At 35.6% G+C, this 18,373-nt stretch overlaps 1 protein-coding gene across 1 annotated transcript; it reads right to left on the bottom strand.

Moving 5' to 3' along the window:
- Positions 1-860: 860 nt before the first annotated feature.
- LOC121325842 (cardiac-enriched FHL2-interacting protein-like) lies at positions 861-12,536 on the bottom strand. Its single transcript, XM_041268933.1, has 4 exons — positions 12,404-12,536; positions 12,211-12,310; positions 1,999-6,583; positions 861-1,948 (listed from the first exon to the last, which is right to left on the bottom strand). Exon 3 carries the CDS (start codon positions 6,470-6,472, stop codon positions 2,039-2,041), a length of 4,434 nt encoding a protein of 1,477 aa, XP_041124867.1. The 5' UTR covers positions 6,473-6,583; positions 12,211-12,310; positions 12,404-12,536; the 3' UTR covers positions 861-1,948; positions 1,999-2,038.
- Between the last annotated feature and the right edge of the window lie 5,837 nt (positions 12,537-18,373).

Here is an 18,373-nt window from a genome sequence, read left to right as displayed (position 1 = left end):
CACATTCTTTCAAAAACAGCATTGATTTCTAAATTTTCTAACTAAAAGATAATAAATTATATATTACTATATTATATATATATATATATATATATATATATATATATTATATCTATATATATATATATATATATATTGTTGTTTCTTTTGGGAAAAGAAAACCAACCCCTTTGTGCACTGCAATGCTTCAGTTTCCACAGAGGTGCTGACCAATATAAGGTAATGTCCATAATATGCATAATATCCATGTCTCTGTCGAGTCATGCCAACAAGCCAGGAATGGTCAAACAAACCTTACTTACTTATGGTTCAGGACTGTAGAGCCAAGAATTGGGCGCACACTGTGATTTTTCTCAATGATCCACACTACTCAGAAGTCCAAAATTAATTTCATTTTTATTAAACATATATATATATATATATATATATATATATATATATATATAATATATATAAAAGAGTTTACTTTTAATCAGTGGTGAAAATTTACACCTTTGTTAATTGGAACCAATTTTCATAAAAATTTACAAACATGTATTGTATGTCACGAGGGAACGATATTCCCTTGCTAATATTGCAAGGAGCCTCTATTGCGAGGATAACGTTCTCTGGGGGTCACGGGATATATATCTAAGTCGCACCCAAGTTCCCCTATACCAGTGAAAGTTAATTTTGCGGAAGTTTATTGCTTCACGGAAAGTTTAATTTTTGCTTCACTATATATGCATTATAGAGGGAGTTATTTTACTTTGTATTTTAGTCAGATGTGTGTTGTTATGTGTCCCGCGACGCCACCCCCCCCCCGTCCCCCCCCCCCCCCCCCCCCCCCCCCCCATTTAAAAAAAAAAAAAAAAGCTCTTCGATTATAACACTCATGTTCTGTTTCTCCATGACCTGCATTATAGCGTGGGGGCACTGTACGTATACAGAGAGAGAGAGAGAGAGAGAGAACACATGTTTAAAAGGGGAACCCAAACATTCATACCTATGTTCACACTAAACTGTCCTTTGATATCATAGAAATATGATGTGTCTTTTTTCAATTTCCAATTTTAAAAATTGGTAATGTAACGATTAAACCTTGAATTTTTTCAATGACCGAAATGAGTTTTGTCAATTTCCTGACAACAAATGCTCTCTCCTTGTATACCCATTGGTTGGCAGTTACCACAGGAGCACCTGAGATTAGGAATGTAAAATACATACCAGTGGAATTAGGCCTTTATTCCTGTTTGTATTCGGGAATCTGCAGGGACATTGTTGTGGTTTTTGGCTCCGTCTAGCGGATTTAGTTGAAACATTTGTGAATAGGTGAGTTTTTTTTTTTTTTAATTATTATTACCTAACTTACTTTTTTTTTTTTTTTACAACGATATGGTACCCAGCAAAACTCTTACCAGTCAGTGTTATTTAAACCATCACTGAGATTGTCTTGATCACTGCTATTTTCCGTTTCATCTTTTTAACTCTAGTGCGGCTCGAAATGATAGGGCCAGCTCTATTGCATCTGCCATGTCCAACACTAAAGGTGTTCACTCTATGACGTCACTGGTCAAGGTCACAGGATTTTTCACTTGGGGCAAAAATACCAGTTTTTAAAAAAAAGCAATTGGGACTGGAATGGATCTTTCTTTTATTTTATTTTATTTCGTCTTTAAATTCGGACCACGTGGAGTAATTATCAATATTTTTTATTCGATTTTTTTTTTTTTTCTGTTTGGGTTCCCCTTTAATTAATTTCTAATGGACAGTTGTATGAATCCCAGTTTTCTAAATAGATTACAGTTAGACTAAAAGGGAAAATAGAAAGAATTTACTTTTATTTCCATAACTTGTTCTTAAAAAAAAGTAAAATATGCAGAAAATTATCTTGATTTAATATGTTCTTTCATATCCGTGTTCTATTTTTGCTGGGTGTTTCAAAACAAGGACTTAACTTAAGGAATTTATATATATATATATATATATATATATATATATATATATATATATATATATATATATATATATATATATATATATATATATATCCCTGAATCTATAAAATGCTTTCAACTGCAAAATCTTCTAACTCACTCATTGGTATTATGTCCAAATTCCTGGGGCTGCTACTTTCTTTCTCTTCACTGTGCATTGATCCATCAGTCAGCTGATTGTGAGAATCACACACAGGCTCGATGTACGGGTGACTTTCTTCATTGTGCTTCTGGTTAATAGCATCCTGTGTCCAGATCTCTGAACGGTCATTTATTCCATGATCATCCATAAGCGCTGCCGGTGCTGACATCTCAGAAGAAGACCTCAATGCTGGTAAAGATGTGACAGGCAAGGGCAAAAATCCAGGATATACCACATAAGGAGGGTTCAAAACCTCCAACGATGATGCATGTGATAATCCGCCTTCCGCTGATCGAATGGATAGCTGAATATATTTTCCAGTTTCTGGATCAAAAAAGGTTTTAGTTTTCACTTGGACAGGCATATCTACAACAAAGTACTGACCCGACTCAGGGTCTTGTAGCAGCTTTCTTTGGGTAATTGGGAAAGACTGGATTAACGGTGTTGTCACAATATTAGGGACTGGCGAAACATCCTTCGGTTCAAGGTGCACAGGCTGTGGTACTGGTGTTGAATTCATAGGTATGGGTGACTGTGACATATGCGTTGGAGATGATGGCACACTGGAAACGGTTCTGACAGGTTTCTTTTCGATTTGGCTAGTACTTTCTGTTTTTGGCTTTGTTTCAGCCTTTTTTCTTCTGTTGGTAAGCTTCTTGGCACGTCGAAGTCCTTTTTCAGTTTTCGGGGGAACAGTGGGTGGTTTGCCTAATGGTTTATTTTCACTAACATTACTTAATGAATCTGACCTTTCACTAACATCTTTTGAATGTTCTGCTTCTTTTGTACAGACAGCTCTTGCAACCTTTTCGTCTATGTGTACGGTACTTGCGGCACAACTTTCTATGTCTTCTGACTTTGTGTTTACAATCAATTGACTTTCTTCTTCCACTCGCACTGAATTAAGTTGAATTAAACATTCAACTTCATCTTTAACTGAGCCCTTACGTCTAACTGGGGCTTCACCTTTAACTGTGCTTTTGCTTCTAAAAGGGACTTCACCTTTAACTGAGCCTTCACTTCTAACTGGGGCTTCACCTTTAACTGAGCCCTTACGTCTAACTGGGGCTTCACTTTTAACTGTGCTTTTGCTTCTAAAAGGGACTTCACCTTTAAATGAGCCTTCACTTCTAACTGGGGCTTCACCTTTAACTGAGCCTTCACTTCTAACTGGGGCTTCACCTTTAACTGAGCCTTCACTTCTAACTGGGGCTTCACCTTTAACTGAGCCTTCCCTTCTAACTGGGGCTTCACCTTTAACTGTGCTTTCGCTTCTAAAAGGGACTTCACCTTTAACTGAGCCTTCATGTCTAACTGGGGCTTCACCTTTAACTGAGCCTTCACTTCTATCTGGGGCTTCACCTTTAACTGAGCCTTCACTTCTAACTGGGGCTTCACCTTTAACTGAGCCTTCCCTTCTAACTGGGGCTTCACCTTTAACTGTGCTTTCGCTTCTAAAAGGGACTTCACCTTTAACTGAGCCTTCATGTCTAACTGGGGCTTCACCTTTAACTGAGCCTTCACTTGTAACTAGGGCTTCACCTGTAAGAGGGATTTTCTCTGTAACTCGGTCTTTGTCATACTCTTCAAAATAGGCCTTTGCAATTTCAAATTTCTCAGGACTGCTTCCACTTCTACTAAGGCCATTCATCTCAACATCCTCTTGAAATGTTTTTTGCAATGGTGCTTTCACGGACTTGATTACAGGTGACGTCCGGAATGTGTTGTCTTTAACTTTAAACAGATTTCCCTTTACTGAAGACGGAGATGATGCATTAGATGATGATACTGGTGTGTAACCCATAGCATCATCTATTAAACAATGAACCCAGCTTCTTTCCTCCACCCCATTCGAAGGCAAATCGTGTTCTTCCTTTGGGGATGTACTTTGATTTCTCATAGGTGACGGGTGGCTCTCAGCTTCACTTTCTCTCTTACTTTCATGGTTACTTAGTGCATAATACTGCAACTCCGTATTTTCAATGTCTTTCTTTGTCTCCTCTGCAGTATTTTTAACCTTTTCATCACTACCATTTCCATTCCTCAAAGCTAACTCTTCATTCAAGTTGTAATCCAAATCATTTTGATGGTGACCTTTTAATGATAAATATGATTGTTTAGAAGGCTTTGTTCTACCACCTGTACTTCCTTTACATGAAACACCAGGGTTGTGCTTCACACTGCTTTCCTGCAAGGGAAAGCTAGGGGTTGTCCTTGTCTTGTGGAAACTGCTAATATTTTGGATGGCAGTATGCTTTTCAACATTATCATTCTCTTGTGGTGAACTAGACTGTGGAGGGTTCTTTATTGATGCTGGTATTTCTTTGGTTTCTTCCTTCACAATATCCTCTTTCTTGTACAGTTTTAAAGAGGGGTAGTCTGGTCTCTTTCGCAAGGTGACTTCACTTGATCTGGGGCAAGGCATCATATCTAAATCATTGTTTATACTACTTTCGCTTTCAACAGATTTAGTTTTATGTACTGCACCTTCCCGAATTACATGACTGAGGCCTTTGTAATTAGCAGCCTCTTTTATGGTTTGAGGTGAACTTAAAGTCAAATAGTCATCTGAGATACAAACAGCAGCTTCTTTATTGTCAGCGACTTGTGTGTTCAATGTTTGCAAAGTTGAGGCGATGCTAGGGGAGATGTCTGTCCTTTGTAGTTGTGTAGAAGAGTTAGCAGGAGGGTCTGAGGTAAACGGCACATTTTTTGGAATTACCTCTTGGTTTGAGGTCTGTTTACTTCGGTCTTGTACTTCGTGGCTTCGAAAGGCAGATGGGCTATAAGTGCTTTTTACTCTTTTCCTGTTATCTTTAAGATTAAATAACAAGCTTGAAGCCATAGATTTATAACTGTCACGTAATTTGCTCTCAGCAACAGCTTTAAATTCATTTTCATGTGAAGTTGTTAAGTCAGTGGTTGGTGGAGATAACACACATTGTAGGATCTCAGATGTTTCCGTATCTTGTCTAGCATGAATAACTGGTGTCAGGAGTTTGGAAATGTTGAACGAGGGTGTTTCAATGCTCGGTATTTGTCCATCCACAACTGTGCGTACTTTTTGGAGGGTTGATGTTGGCTTTGTGAAAGAAAAATTACTGTCTTCTTTTCTACTAGATTTTTCACTAAATGGTGAAACAGTACAGGGATGGGGAAGGGGCAGTTTGTTTTTAATCGTGTTTCTAGTTCTTCTCCACGGGGGACATGTACTCCCCATTTCCGATTCACTTATTTTCTCAAACATGGAGGCTTCTTGCAAAAGAGAAGATGATGCACTTCCTGTGAGAGAAACATCATCTTTTTGGTGTTTTCGCATTTTCCTGTCCTCAATTGGCAGGGTTCTATTTCTATGTGCTGCTGTAAGTTCTTTGTAATCAGGAGAGTCGTACCATTTAGGGATTCCATTTGTTGGCAAAAGTTCCACTTCTTCTTTCTCAAATGGAAATTCATTATAATCTTTCCATGATCTGAATGGACTGTATTCACTATGGAGAAAACAATTCCTGAAGCTCAACCTTTTCCCTTTACTAGTATTGCTAGTTTTGTTTTTAGTAGGTATAGCAGGAGGATTATTTGGGTCCACGTTGGACTTATGAGTTATTATCATGTTAGAAGATTGCAAATTGTTTCTGCCTGGGAGTAAATTATCAATTGTTTTCTTTCTATTATCTTCATCAGATTTCTTACTTAACATATAGTTTTGCTGATAGGCAAGAGAGAATTCAGATAATTCTTTCTCAATACTCAACAGGGCAGACTTATCCCATGATGCAAAGTCACTTTCTTTATGCATTCTATCATTTTTAGTAGCTGCTAGAATGCATTGTTTGTTGCCCAGATTTATGCTACTGTCACCGTCATTTTCTACTGTATCAGATGCGTTAATCAGGGAAGATACGTTTGAGATGTTCTTTTTTGGTCTACAGCTTGCCCCAATAACACCATTGCTCAAATGAGTTGCTATATCATTTTTGAAGCCATTTTCTGCTTGTTTGGAACTGTGCCTGACTGACTTCTGGAATGTTACAGCAACTTCAGATTTTTCTTCCACTTCTTTAGATTTAATTCTAATGGTATGGCTTTCTTTTTTCAGGATATCTGGGTTTTGTGCATTATCAATAAAAGCCAAGCTGCGTTCAAGTGGAGAGACAGCAAAATCTGAGTCATTATAAATGGCTTCTTCCCCAATACATAAACTTCTAAATGCACGGTCTGTCAGATTGCTAACTTCTCTGTCGGTATCATCCATAAAACTTCCAATGCTTGACATGTCACTAAAGCCATCTGTATATTTGTGGTGCTTCTGCATCGTTCTTTTGTGAGTCATATGGCAGTGATCCAGAAAACTCATTTCAAGTGCTTAACACAGATTCAGGGGCCAGTTGTCTCACTCAGTCGTCCATCAACGGTGTCTTGCATTTACAAATTCACCTTCCAAAATCTTCAAATGATTATTTGTTTCCTGTAAATAATTACAGAAGAAACATTTGCCTAAGAATTGCAACTTTAATAACAATGAAAAGCAGTATTTTCACCATAACATGTTTAGGAAATAGAATACTACAAATTCAACTTGCACAAATAGTTGATGAATTAATGAAACCTAGAAGTATATGAGTACATACTATTGTATGGAGTCAAGCCCATGTTAACACTTTTATCTTGGATATCATTATCTGTAGTGTTATTTCTCCAATACAATTCAATTGCACCCCAGATAATTACACTCATTTCAACTCTTTTAAAGTAGAACTACCACAGTGGAATTAGAACTACAAACACATTGATATCTTGGATAACATCAGCTATTACTGCAATGGTATCCAGAAAAAAAGGACAACAAGCACTCAAGGGGCTTCAAATTTGGTCACATAGATAGACAGGTATTTGTTCTATGCATGTGTAACTGTATTTTCCCTAAAATGTCATTATTATGCCCATCGTATTTCCACGGGATGCATGTGACCGTTTCTTGGGGTCATTCCATTCAAAAGGCATTTGCTGATCCAACTGGGTTTTTCATGTTGAACAGCAGAATACATTTTTTTTGTTTAATGTTGTTGGAAATGTGCAGTTCCTAGTCCTGTAACTGTAGTAGGCTTTGTAACAAAACAACTATGACTGTTAGTTTATAGCTAGAAAATGCACCAGGTCCCAAACTGTTACCATGAACACTACAGGGTGAACTTCATGTTGAAATTGGACATTTTGTCAACTTTGATTACCTGAAAAATTACGCATTGATCTACTCTTCAGCCCCAACAGCTGAAGAGATATGGACTGTGCCAACCCTCAGTCTATGAGGGGGAATGTCACAAGAGCATTTGGGGATAGAGAGGAAATAACATGTATTTTAGCATTACTTTTTGACCACAACCAAGCATACCCCAGATAGCAACCTTTTGTTACCAGGAATGACCCAATGAGAACCTCAATGTGCCCATCCTGGAGTAATACATAAATACATTGGTTAATGACTGAATAAATGCATCATCATTTTCTCAAAGACCTACCTGGCTTGCAGGCTGAAATTGCATTGTAGTTTATGCTTCTTTACATTTAAAGATTCCTTACCGTGTGGTGTTTAGTCACATCGATGCCCATCTACAGTAGAAGTTCAAATTAGTTACTCATACTACTGCGATAGTAAAGGTTTCATCCACTGCGTCTGACCTTCAGCTAAACCAACCTCTGTGAACTCTGGTATCATTGCTCATAATATAAAGACAATTGTAAAACCAAGCCTATTCTATTTTAAAAAACACTTCTGAATCCACCTTAGCGGTAGTCTATACTTTTAAATGTAATTAATGTTTCTTACCTGTGAAACTCTGCCAAACATTCAATACTGAATTCAAATTTTAAAACTTCTTATAATTTAGATGAAATTATTCAGGTCTCTAATTGAAAGTTAAAGTTTTATTGTTAACAGTACTTTTGCGCAATGTAAAAAGTGCACTGCAAAGTCATTCTGCTTATGTTATGTTAAAAGTATTCGATTGACAGGTTTCAATCAAGGCATGCTGTTTCTGGGAGTATATCTCTAATCATGAGGCTAGTTTTGTAGTTACTTTTAGAGATGTCAGGTTCTATTTTTTTTAATGATGCATTTACAGTGGTCTGCTAATACACCTTGAAAACAGATAAAGGCCAAAGTTTCATGGTTTTATAACAAGCTATTACTACAATAACTGTGCAACGTACCAACTAAATGCTTAACAACAACTATTTGAGACAAACTGTATCTAGTTAAAATAAGACAGAACCTGAACCATTTTCTTTTTTTATTTTAAGAAATAAAAGATTCAGAACTCATGTAACCAGCGTAAAATCACGTTACAGAAATTCCACATGCCGCAGCAGGTTGAAATATTCTTTTTTTTTTTATTATTTAGTAGTCGGCAATTGTTTTTACCCGTTTTTAAGAATTCAACCTGGACCCCAGTGGCTACCGAAAATAAGAGCTAAAGGAATGGCTGTGCTAAGCTCAGGTCATCAGAGATTCTTTGAAGTCACACCTGCCATTTTGCATTCCTTGCCTAGAACTCACCCCATCAGGATCATAATCCAAGTGCTACAGCATTAATCTATTACACAGAAAAGTAAGTGAGATGAATTGTAATGTTGAGAGGTTTGCCAGTCAACCCCCATTAGTTGTTGATAAGTTTAAATGCACTAACTTAACTCTTGGTTCAATCTCTGTTTAAAAAGCTATATTGTACATACCTTTTAATCTATGCTAGCAGAAGGTATCAGTGCAAGTTATCAAAGTGTTGCAAGTAAGAAGCTTATATGCATAAACACTTAATCATAAATTCAGAGATCCATTAAAAACATTTGTTTACCCTGCTTAGTTTCTGCAGTAAGTGGCTTAAAACTTTGGAAGTGAATTTAAATAATTCCAAGCACCTGAACCCCACCAGAAAGCACTTAGTAGAAGGGTGGCATTCTACACCATGAGTTCTACACAACCCCTCCACACACACACACCTGTACAGTGCAGGTATTATTGCAGAGTGGCTGCTGTGGTATTAGATCCAGATTCATTAGAATGAAGCTAATGTTTGTGTACTGTGCAGCAGGCTAGGGTGAGTTACACTTGCATTTTAGAAATGTGCTTGCTTTTTTTATTATTTGTATTGATTTGTTTCATTTTTAAGCTGCAAAAGGAAACAATAAAATACAGAAATGCTGGTTAAAAAACAGAATACATTGATAGAATTAACTGATTGTCTGCCAGCAGTGTATATCTTTCATAAAGAAAGAAGAACAGGTTAAAAAAAAAAAAAAAAACCTTAATAACCAGCATACCAACACATTCGGTATGGTTCAGCATTCAGGTTTCAACTTCATGCACATGTATACTTTACACAAAAGCACAGTTCTGACAGAGGGGTTGTATAGTGTTTGAACCCCTTTTGCTTCTATAAATACATTTTAAATAAAATGTATAAAGATGCCCACATTGATAAAATTGTGAAATGGGTCAAATATAACAATATAATCAAATACTTTTACAATATTAACTTATTTGCTAAGTGTGCATAGCAAATCCAGTACATTATTTATGTACGTGCTTATTTCTTACTGGATATTTTTAAATATAGAAACTAATTTTATGTTATTTAATACTGCTGCCATTCAGATAACAATACTGTTAAGAATTGATTTTATTACACTATGTCAGTAGTTAGATTTGGATATGGCTGGACCGGCAACTTGTTTATGACGTATTTACAGCAAATATAGGATTTATGACCTAGAATAGTTTTCATAGAACAGGAAATGTTATAAATTATGTTACAATTTAGACAAGTTAACCTTTTATAGGTTATTCGAACTGGTCAATGTATACTAAATGTTATCTAAGAACAGTTTGGGCCCTGAACCAAGGTTTTGCTGTACATCTCAAGCATATAGTCTTACAACCTAAGGGCTGGGTTCAGCACCCCTGAAGCTTAATGTATAATTCACAGCACATATTGGCTGAGTTTAAGACCCATTGGCTATTTCTTCAGATGTGTGGGGTATCCTAAATTGAACATTTCTATTTGTGAGTTATAGTAACTTCAATTACAGTATTTAACTCTGATGTCCATTTTCTGTTCTATCTTTTTGTGGGATGCCACTCATGGAACCCTCACACTTAAAGAGTTTTGAAATATGCCTCAACTTTTTGTTAGGCATCTTCTATAATACCACTCTCAGCTCCGATATCTGTACTGACATTCTGCAATGGTCACAATAATTGATATACTGTATTGCATTTCTTTACAATTAAAGTAAATTTGCCTGACCATGTACTGCCACCTGTGGTTTGCAGTTGTAATTCAATCACAATGGAATACAATCTTGTATCGGTTTCCTTTTGATTCCAAAGTTCTCTTCCACAGCAGCTCTTACATTTTGTGTTGAAAGAATCTATTTGTTTCTCATTCTGAATAAAGAGTACTTGACCTATTTGCCCTATGTCTTGTCAGATAACATGTAATGTGAATATTACAACACATACTTGAGTCATTGAGACCCACCTAGCAGATGTGAGCTGAACTTAAATGTTTGCTTTCACAGATCCTGATTAGCACTTGCAATACTTTATATTACCTCAGGTATGGTACTCAATGATTAGTGTTAATCAGATATAAAATCCTGCCCATCATTTCCTTCCAATCTTCAAACTAAATGCGTTGCTTTCTGCACAAAACGTCTGAACCAACTCTACCCCCTTGAGCAACTAAACAGTCTTTTACTCTGCAAGCTTTGCATCTATAGTACTAGCATGCACTTCAACTGTGTCTCCTATTGACCGTGCTGCTTAAGATTGATAAAGAATAACTGACTATGTTTACAGCTTACTTCATAAAACAGTCAGCAGAAACAAGTAAGCAATCTTAATTTTCAACAACTGTAATCTAGTAAGTGCCAGCTGATAGTATCATAGCCATAGCTACTTTTAGAAACTCATGTATGTGTGTACTATGCAAATAAAAAACAGGAGAGAATATTTATATAGAGTACATGTCATATACAGTACAAGCATGCTGTATACAGTTTGTACCCCAACATATAGCTTTCATGTCTTTAGCAGGAATCTCAGTTTGTGCATGTCACACCTACTGTCTACTTATTTTTAAAGACAAGATTAGCATGTGAGCCAATTTTTATCAGCCAGTTTTGACCATCAACTGACACCACCTACACACACACACACACACACACACACACACACACACACACACACACACACACACCCCCGTTTAATATTGTACTTTTATGTTAAAAATCCCAATTCAGCATTTTTTTTTTTTTTAAAGTCAAATTAAATCTGAATTTTTCCCAGGCCCGACCATTTGTAAACTAGTCTTTTAAAGTAATATTAAGCTAAGTATACTATACATGGTATCCATTCCGTCTCGATCAAAATTTAGCAGCCATTTAAGACATTTTCCATTACTTATAATTTGTTACCAATCACAGTCCTGTTGATTTACCTGTGCCTGGTTCAACTACATGTTTATTTTTACCCCTTAAAGCAGTACCTACCCCTCTACAGTACTCTTTTGTTGCATTCAATAAAATATCGATATTGACTTTACAGCTGTTAAAAAAACATAAAACTATTATACAGAAGTATATTATCTGTGTGAACAACTGTTGCCTGTAAATATTTGTTGTACAAGTACAATAGGAAAGGGGTTCCCGGAGACTGAAACTACATTGTTTTTATGTACATTAAATTCCTTGACATATTTCTTAACTTTTAAGACTTATTTAAGATAGTATGACAGTAGTTTTAATGGCCCAGTTCCTACCCATATAAACCTTATTAATTTCTAAATATCTACAGTGTGTAGAATTAGTTTAAAATGATCTATGCTAGGTAGATTTAAAATGTGTTCTAAACAACCATAATAAATTATAGAGTATTAACAATATGATTTCTCCATTTAAAAACACACACACACATTATATATATATATATATATATATATATATATATATATATATATATATATATATATATATATATATATACTTTCTAGAACAGTTGTTCATAACTTTTGAAGCATGTGTGAATAATCCACTTACCTTTTAATCCTGTATTCCATTTTGATGTGAGATCACTGGTCAAGCCTCAAACCTCCCTAATTCACCAGGAAATCCAAATAATGTCATTTGAGCAGGGGCGCTGTAGCAAAACAGACATGTTTCTGTTACTTTATAGAACATTCGATGGCCAGAAATACAATTTGTTGAGCAAAAGAAATAGCAAACTTTTTACCACTCTTAGGCCTCCCAAACCAGGTGAAATGAACTAAGCAAGGAGCCAGAAGGAAGTAAAAAGTACTGAAATAGACATGGGAGCCGTGAAACCAAACACAGTCGTAATATGGGAAGAAGCTAGCACACGTATTGGAATAACCATTTGGTGTCAGGTATCAAGCAGATGAAATAAACAGACTCAGCCGCTATTTATATATATGGAGTTGCTAGCTCTTAAGCCTTTATAGTCAAACCTACCTCCTCTCTATTCGGCAAAGCAATATAGTATATAAAAACAGCAACACTATATTCAAACTGAACTGTTTTTCAAAAATAGTCCCTCTTAATCAATCTAGATAAGGCTGCTACTGAGCACTTGAGCTGTACATGCTTAATCTTGTTGATGCATTTGAACAAAAATAGCCTATTACATCACAATGTCCTGCAGTTCCTTGGAGAGTAAGAGTTTGAACTACGCCACATGATTACTCTAATGTTACTATAGTAGACAACAAGAAAAGTATTTGTTATTTTGCTTTGTGAAGCATTTAAAATATGTCCAGAACTGCTTAGGAAATAAGCATCACAAAGTATAAACAACTCATGTTTACTACTGACCTAAGGATAATAAATATACGTACAAGCTTCAGATAGGATATAACTAAAATATAATGGAAACAATTCTCAAATCTGAAGCATATCTGTATACGGTACTTTATTGATAGAAGACTGGGCTCTAATTCATATCAAGGGGATGCTCACTAGGCCTTGTTGATTTGGGTGTTGGTTTAAACCAACTGAAGAGCAAATTGTCACATGGTCAAAACTTGATAGTTCCAGTTTTCCTCTCCCACGACCTACTCTTCAGTACCAGGTTGTGGGTTACACTTAACATTTGACAATTTCTTTTTTTATGATTTTTTCTTTTTTTTTTTTTTTATTGTGTACAGCAACTTAAATGTGAAGAGTTGTCATAAAAAATGTAGTGTGGTCCTTTATTATGAAAAAAGTAATACAATGTCCTCAAAACAAACATATAAAGAAATAAGCAAAAAGTGCAGCTTCCTGCTGCATTTCAAGGAAGTAAAATGTCAAATCAGGAAGTTGAGATCTTTCAAAATGGTAGGACTGAAAACATTGTTTTTACTTAACAACACCAGAACATTTCCTCAAGGTGTTTGTTTACTTGACTGTGATTCATTGTAATACTACATTAAGAATAGAATCAGAATTTTATATAGAGCTTTTGTATTTGGAATATTGGGACTGTGTGTACTCATTTTTGGAAATAAAAACAATACTTTTTCCGTACTTACGGTATAGTGTATGTGATGTGATTCCAGTCTTGGATGGATTAGCATTCATACTAAATCATTTTAAGAAGTCACAACAATTCATATGTATGTTTGCACAAGGTAAAATATGACTGCTTTCTCCTTAACAGCTACAGTGGGTTTTGGTAACCTGAATGTATTACACTTTAATGAGAGCCTAACAAATCATAATGTGGTTGTACCAGGGCGATTTCCTGCTAGTGCTGTGTAGGCACTTGGGTCCTCTTAAAAGTAGAAAGGAATTCAAGGGCATTTTTATTTTACTATCTACAGACACTTACCTCTTAGTAAAGAAGGTCATGAGGCATACAGAAAACCTTTCCAGCTACATAGCCACACACTTTCCAAATGTTTTTCATGTCAAGTGATCTTCCCACAGCCTTATATTGCAGACAGTCAATGCTATAATAAGAGATGGGCGCTGTGAATATTTTCTCAGGAGTCCTGGCTGCCGGCAAGCGGGGCTTGTTGACATGATGGACATTCACACATGTTCTAACAGCAGTGAGGTCAGCCATCATTCATGGAGGCAGACAGATACTCTGAAGCATGTTATAGAACAGCAGAAGTAGAGGCATTTTGACTGGGTCTGAAAGGCTGACTATCACACTCCCAGAAATGTCAGACTCCTCCCTGTTTACAGCATTCCAACCAGGAGCAAGTGTCAATCTGTGCTAAAATATACAGCATTACCTTTTTTGACCTGAATCAAAATATATTGCATAACAGTATTAATGTTTTTTGTTATTTTCATTGTTTTGAATGATGCCAGGTTTGTCAGTTGGTATTGTTCCATAAGAATTGGTGACTAAGTGAGATGAAAATAACTGACTTTCATCATTACTTTGCTATGGAATATGATCTACTCAGCACAACTTTTCTATATGAGTTAGTACTGTATAGATAACATCTAAATTATGGTAATTACAGCATATTAAATAATTTACACAAAAAATGTGTGTTTAATAAGTTGATGTATGTATATTACAGTATTTTCTTTGCAGATGTTCAGTTATGTCAAAAATATATGGTTACTATTTTCAGTTCAAAAATAAATTTTGGGCTTTTACCATTATTTGTAATCTGCAACGCGTGTCACTGCATTATTGAATTCAGTTGCAGTTTGTATATGGACACCCAGAAGGTTAGTCCCATGGACTACACATAGAGCAGAGCTGTGTTTGAACCCGAACCCTAACCCTCCCCCCCCATACAAGATTTTGCAAGGCCCTATAAAGATGTGTTGTTTTATTGATTCATAATAGTATGTCTAGTAGCTATTAAGGATGTAAGTAATGATAATAACACCCAGGCATAGTCTACTGTATCTAAAAGAGGTAATACTATTATTAGGTTATTTCAGGCCAGGTTTGTGGTTTTGCTAACTAGCCAACAACACCTTAACTGCTGATACTCAATGCAAGTGTCCTGTCACTGATCACTCCATTTTGTCTCATACACACCTTTAGATACATGCATAATGTGTAGTATGAAAATGAGTAGTAAAATAAATGTTTAATTAAGAATCATTTAAGAAGCTTAATAATGCCACTTTTTCCTTTTACAATTCCAAAATTCCCTGTTATCTACACCAGCTCTCTCATGGCACACTACTGAGACATCAGGTATGCAAGTAAAAAGCCCTAGGCTCATGTATACTTTGCAGCCAACTTGAATGGATACAATAGTCCTCCTTTTCTGGCCCATACCCAAGGCCAATCCTTCCTTCCTGTACCTTGCTGTTCCTGGATTAGATAGTGCTGGCTTCCTTCAGTTCTTCAGTCCTCTTAACTTGTGCTGAGATGTTGTATATCAACCACAACATCGAAGACCTCGACTTCATGCAGCAGGTTACTCTTCAGTCCTGGGTAAAGGAATCCTTTTTTCCAGCCACCAATCACATAGGATGATGGGCGCCATATGCTATTCATAAATCTTAAATTCACAAGTGATTTAAAAAATGTTTCTTTTTAAAAGTCTGGTTTGATGCATTGAACAAAGTTTGATGTTCATAAAAACTGCCGTTAAAGCAAACAGCAGCTTTTGAATACACCTAGTTCTTTTATACTTGTGGTATAGTGATAGAAGTATCTGATTTACAGTAGTAATATTAAGTTGAACTGTACTCTCCAGTAAAGTTATCAATCTGACATGTATTTAAATACAATGTGCTGTTAATTCTGTTACTGCAGTAAATTATCTTTTCACTCAGGACTTAAATTCAGACAGTTCTGAGCGCCGATAAATATTTTTTCACCTTGACTTCAGCTTGAGGCTGTTCTGTAGTGAAAACAATACAAAATACAACTTTACTATAAATAATTATGAACATTTATTTTCACAAGGACTGTAGCAATTTATTTTCATGGCAATTATTACAAGTGAAAATATTTATGTACAGTATATGGAGAGCAGCATAACAGGAGTGCAATTTCAGTATCTTTTTGTGTGCGTCTGTCCTTCCTTTCCCTGGTTGTTGCTAGTGCTGTGTGTAAACCAGTTAACTGCTGTGTATACTTGACACAATGTAATAAGTCACTACTATCGGCAGAACTGAAACAAGAAATTGGTTTGGTTGCCTGAGAATGTATGAACTTAACTAGTTTGAAATAAAATTAATTGAAGTACTTGACTGAATAGTCTTATCTTCAGAGATCTTTTCTGTGGAAGTCCAGAGTTGCACTTGTAAATAAGCTTGATTCACACATTTGTTTTTGGAGTTTTACTTATTTGAAGTTTTACTTATCTGTACTTTTATGTAATTTCCTAGGTGGCTACGGAAACAGAAAAACAAAACTTGTAAGAAATGTTTATAAAACCTGTGAACAAATTGCTTTGGTTTAAAATAAAATAAATGCAATTGCTTTAATTGATCCTGTTTGTTTTATTTTGAAATGTGCTTGGGGAGATTTGGCAGGTGGGCTTCGGGAAATATTCCATGAGAATTTAAGCCCTGTTTATACTTGATTATGCTTGTCTACTCCAATACTTTTTCAAGGGTCGACAGTGTCACAACCCATTATGGGTTTACAGTATAACCAAGGCATCTAAAACAGCTGTGGTATGCTATCTCTGAACCATTGTCAGTACTTGCCTGCCTTACTAGTTTTAAGGAAGCTTAAAATAACCCCTGAGACATAAAACTTAATTGTGTTCTCTAAATTTTGCATCAACAACATTTTCTGTATAGAACAATATCTTCACAGAAGAAGAATGTAAGTTCAAATTTCAACTGTATGATGATAGAGATTTATTTATTGCAGACTATAAAAATATTCTGCAGAATGTATATCAAGAGATATATATATATATATATATATATATAGTGGATCCCCTTCCCTCTCTCTTTTACAAAAAATGTATTTTCCAGGAGGGGTTAAAAGTCTACATCCCCCAGAATGGCAGGTATATAACATGGACAGCAATGTGTGTTCAAGGCAGTCTGTGTGAAGGCAAGAGCCTGTTGGTGAGAGACAAAGCAAGGCACTGTGGAAAACTGTGTGTGTAACTATGTGTGTAACAGTGTGTGTAACTATGTGTGTAACAGTGTGTGTAACAGTGTGTGCAAGCGGTTGACGGCTTAGCCGTCTGATATAGTCAGTGCAGAAGAAACATTACGTTTAGTACTCTAAATGGAAGTTAAATTTTTGTTTACTTTTATTTGTTTTGTAATTAATAAAAGTGCTTCAAACCTGCAATTCTGGTGTCTGGGTTGATGTTTTAAAGGGGCAAAATGAACCTCAGAATAAGGCTGTGTTACTATATGTAGTGTATATATATATTATGTGTGTGTGTGTGTGTGTGTGTGTGTGTGTGTGAACAGTTTCACTTTAAATCTATAACAGTGCAAAAGGAACTGGAAAATCATTCACTGAGGACAGTGTAGTAAAAACAACTTTTATTACTTATCTTTTCCTGTAAGTGCAGTAGCAATGTAAAACTCAAATCAATAATCACGCTGACTTATCCATGGATTTTATCACACCTCAAATGTTATAGAAAATACATTTTAAAAGAATCCAACTTTATTCCCCAGTACTGCTGGATACTGGATGGCTTTTATTGTTTTAGCTGTATTCAGTTCATAACACAAAAACTGATCATACTCACAGTGTAAAGCCATCTATTGAGAGGGAGGTGGGAAATACAGAGTATCAATCAGTTTAATTAATTCATCAGTGTGATTATTTAGTAATATTATCCTGACATGAACCTCTGATTATATTATACAACTGATATTAACAGTATGCTCAGTTATAGCTAGCCTGCTGGATTTCAGAAGGCCGTTTGACAGGAAGTGGAAAGAGTTTTAGTTAAAAAGTGTTTAATAGCATCTAATAATAACTCTAATTAGAGAGCCAGTACAGCTGTCATATATATATATATATATTTTTACTTTAATTCTATGAAATAGAAACAAACATCAATAATAATAATAATAATAATAATAATAATAATAATAATAATAATAATAATAATAATAATAATGATTTGATTTTTGTTCGACAAGTTTTCTTGTGCATTTTTATTTTTATTTATTTATTTATTTATAAATCTTCCATTAAATACCGCAAAAGATCGTAAAGCGATTCATGCATTCATGTGGTCCATGGAGCTTTTTTGCCATATCACTACTACCATTGCTGTTCCACAGC

Source organism: Polyodon spathula, chromosome 13 (assembly GCF_017654505.1).
Source record: "Polyodon spathula isolate WHYD16114869_AA chromosome 13, ASM1765450v1, whole genome shotgun sequence".
NCBI classification, from domain to species: Eukaryota; Metazoa; Chordata; class Actinopteri; order Acipenseriformes; family Polyodontidae; genus Polyodon; species Polyodon spathula.
The sequence above is the reverse complement of the archived record's forward strand: the minus strand, read 5'-3'. Positions and strand labels throughout refer to the sequence as shown.